Here is a 3,687-nt window from a genome sequence, read left to right as displayed (position 1 = left end):
GTCACTTAGTGTGGTGTTATGCAGTTTAGCATTGGAAAACTTCAAGATGTCTAAGATTCAAGATCATCTTATTCTTAGTTGGATTGAAGAGGATGAAGAGACTTTTCCTAATCTTGGTAGTGATAGTGAACAAGATGCTCCTTCAGAGCATTCACTCCACGATTCGAACACTGAACAGTCTGGTGAAAGTGACGGGGATCTAGAGGATGCAAATGTAAGCTTTACAAATCTGGATGCTCCATCAACGTCTGCTATGGACATAGCGGTGCATGAACCTGTAGCTTAGCCAGTAAGGGAGCCTGGACCTATCCAAGTGCAGAGTAGGAGACAACATCCCGGTCCAGTGTATGTAGGTAAGGATACTTTCACAAAATGGTACATTCATAAATCTGATGCTAGAAGAACGAAAACTTCTCAACAGAATATTATTAAAAAATTGCCAGGTGTAAAAGGCGCTGCTAAGAACAGTAGAACTATCTTTGATTCATGGAAACTTTTCTTCCCAGATCAAATGATTCAGAACATTGTCAACTTTACCAATGACGAGTTGGATGATATCTCCTCAAACTATGCTCGTGACAAACAAGATTGTCCTAATACTAATGTTGATGAATTGCTATCATTTTCTGGGGTTCTTTATATGTTAGGAGTAAAAAAAGGAAACCACCTAAACACTAGTGAAATGTGGGTCAATGATGGAACTGCCCCTGACTTTTTCAAAGCAGTCATGTCTCAAAAAAGATTCCATCAGCTTGTAAGAGCAATCAGATTTGATGACAATAGAACCAGGGAGGAACGTAAAAAAATTGACAACTTGGCTGCATTTAGGGATGTATTCGAAACTTTTGTCAGTTTGTGTAAGGAACACTACACTCCAGGAGAGTACGTTACTATTGATGAGATGCTGGAGGCATTTCGGGGAAGATGTAAGTTCAGACAATACCTGAGCAATAAACCAGACAAGTATGGTATAAAAATTTATGCAATGTCGGACGCTCGAACATTCTATGTGTTGAACATGGAAATTTATCCGGGCAAACAGCCCCCGGGCCCTTATGCGTATGACAACTCAGCAAGTAGCGTGGTTTTGAGACTAATGGAACCTATCGACAGAACAGGAAGGAACATTACGATGGATAATTACTATACCTCTGTTCCCCTTGCCAATGAGTTGTTCATGCATCATAGAACCACTATAGTAGGGACTATAAAAAAAAATAAGCGAGAGATCCCAGATTCATTTAAAGATGTCAACGGTAGACCAGTAGGCAGCAGCATGTTTGCTTTTGGCTGTGACCCGAATAGAGCCACATTAGTCTCTTATGTCCCGAAAAAAGGGAAAAATGTTTTGATGTTGTCGACATTTCATGATGATGACTCTATTGATCCCGATTCTGAGGCTAACAAACCAGAGGTCATTACTTTTTATAACATGACCAAAGGTGGGATCGATGTTGTAGACAGAAAGTAAAAGGACTACTCTGTAAAACGTATTAGTAACAGGTGGCCTTTGACGATTTTTTGTGGACTCCTGAATCTGGCAACTATAAATGGTCAGATTATCTACAACCTAAATACAAAAGACACCATGCAGAGGAGGACTTTCATAACGAGCCTTGCGAGGGACCTAGTAAAGCCGCATATTCTACATAGAGCTTCTATTCAGACCCTCTCACTCCCGTTGAGGACCAGCATCAGGGCTGTCGCCGGTGTAGAACTTCCTGAGCCAAACCCCCCACCAGGTAGGGATTGATCTTTTTTACCAGTAACTAAAACTGTATACATTTAATATTTTACCGATAAAAACACCTTGGTCTTACAAAAAACTCTAATACTTCTTGATTGTGAACACAATAAATTCTTTGATCCGATCCTACATATAAAAATATATATATATGTATATATATCTGTTTGTATTTTTTTTCAGTTGTCGAGGGACGAAAACCAAGGTGTCACTACTGCCCTGTCAGGAAAAACAGGTTTACTCCATACAAATGCTCAGCTTGTGAAAGATCCGTATGCAAGGAGCACACTGCCAAAACAAGCTATTGGTGCCACAACTGTGCAGCAGAAGGGAACTAGATCTAAGTTTTTGTTTCTTGTATTAGTTTCCACTTCACATGCATTATTTTTACATTATCAATTTAATTTAGAATGTCTTAAGTAATAAAAAACATTTCCTTAGTAACTGAAAAAAATTATTTCAACCTTCTGCATGTGTAAGTAAATGGGGATAAATTAATAAAATTAAAAAAATCCAATAGTTAGTAATTATTTTTGTTATTAATTTTTTTAAATTGCCTGACACTTGTAAAATACAAATTAACTTATCAGGAAACAGGTACAAATTGCATTATAAGTGCAAGTTAAGATTTAAAAGCAATAGAGAGCAAATAGCAATAAAAAACAAAGGATAGTGCCGTAAACAAAGGATTCTTCCCCTAGTTGTCCAAGGTTATTAAGGCGTAACCACATGGATGCCGCTATTTCACCGACTAAGAGACGCCCGCTGCCAGTTTGAAGCCAAATATGTAGGCACCCGTCTCCATATCCTGTGCTCCAACGAGCTATGCTTCAGGACCGCTCAGAGGGAACTGCTGGACTCCAAACTGTCCTTCCACACCTTTAGCCTAAAAGAGGAGCAGGAACTGAAGACAGTTGTCAGGGGGCTGCCTGCCTGGACCGCCACTGAAGACATTGCGAATAAGCTCCGCGATCTAGGATTCACCCCAACTCATGTCGCACCACTCCAGCGCCGTGACCAGGCTGGTCGCCACCAAACTAATAGTTTTTACATTCGTTTTAGGAAGACTGGCAGCTGGACACAGATCTGGCAGCTGACTCAACTGCTGGGCGTCAGAATTACAGTAAGTCAATTTGCGCCAAGACAAGGACTGCCGCAGTGCTTCAACTGCCAACAGTTTAATCACAGTTCCAGGAACTGCCACCTACCAGCACGCTGCGTCAGGTGTGGAGGAGGCCATGAGGTCAAATCCAGCACGCTGCCTAAGGAAAACCGCTGCAAATGCGCCAACTGTGGAGGCGACCACCCTGCGAGCTACACGGACTGCGCGGCGCACAAACGCGCCCTGGGCGCGCTACACCGCCGAGAGGCACCACAACGCCAGCAGAGAGGTCCAGCTTCACGCCCGACTACAGGAAAACCACAGACCCGTCATATAAACTACGTCTCAGGCCGCAAGGTACGTGGAAGTGCTAGCCAGCCCGCGGCTCCGCCCTGACACGCCGGCACCTCAAAACCGCGAAAATGTAGCACCCGAATCTCTGGTAGAGCCCTCAATCCCCGCCGCAAAGAGTTCAACTGCCACCAACCCCCCCCCCCCCCAATCTACTGCAGCCCCACTGGATCTGGCCATCCCCCAAGCTCCCAAACCGCAGAGGAGGAGAATAGAGGTCGTTCCGGCCGACGTAAACCATCAATCAGCCGTGAAAACCGCGAAGAAGAGAAGCCCGAAGAGGCAGAAGAGCGGACAATAAAAAACCAGCCTGCACCTGCAGATCGACACAACACCGCAGACCAACCCACCCAACGGAGTAGCACTGCTGATGAGCCACCTAAACAGCCAGGATACTTATCCCACGCGGCAGTTTTCAAGTGGATCTAGTCATTAGTGACAATCGTGACCGACACCAGCAAAACACCGAATGAGCTGCTTGCAGCCATTC

The 3,687-nt window shown here is 44.0% G+C and overlaps 1 protein-coding gene across 1 annotated transcript; it reads left to right on the top strand.

Moving 5' to 3' along the window:
* The first annotated feature begins 1,580 nt into the window (after positions 1 to 1,580).
* Positions 1,581 to 2,395, top strand: LOC124371440. Its single transcript, XM_046829770.1, has 2 exons — positions 1,581 to 1,742; positions 1,928 to 2,395. Exons 1-2 carry the CDS (start codon positions 1,589 to 1,591, stop codon positions 2,080 to 2,082), a joined length of 309 nt encoding a protein of 102 aa, XP_046685726.1. The 5' UTR covers positions 1,581 to 1,588; the 3' UTR covers positions 2,083 to 2,395.
* Positions 2,396 to 3,687: the final 1,292 nt, after the last annotated feature.

Source organism: Homalodisca vitripennis, unplaced genomic scaffold, assembly GCF_021130785.1.
Source record: "Homalodisca vitripennis isolate AUS2020 unplaced genomic scaffold, UT_GWSS_2.1 ScUCBcl_1439;HRSCAF=5068, whole genome shotgun sequence".
NCBI classification, from domain to species: domain Eukaryota; kingdom Metazoa; phylum Arthropoda; class Insecta; order Hemiptera; family Cicadellidae; genus Homalodisca; species Homalodisca vitripennis.
Note: the sequence above shows the minus strand (reverse complement) of the source record. Positions and strands in the feature narration are given on the sequence as shown.

Coding starts and splice junctions, on each gene's coding strand:
- LOC124371440 (XM_046829770.1), top strand. CDS start 1,589: ATGCAGAGGAGGACTTTCATAACGAGCCTTGCGAGGGACCTAGTAAAG. Junction 1,743..1,927: donor TGAGCCAAACCCCCCACCAG/GTAGGGATTGAT, acceptor ATTTTTTTTCAG/TTGTCGAGGGACGAAAACCA.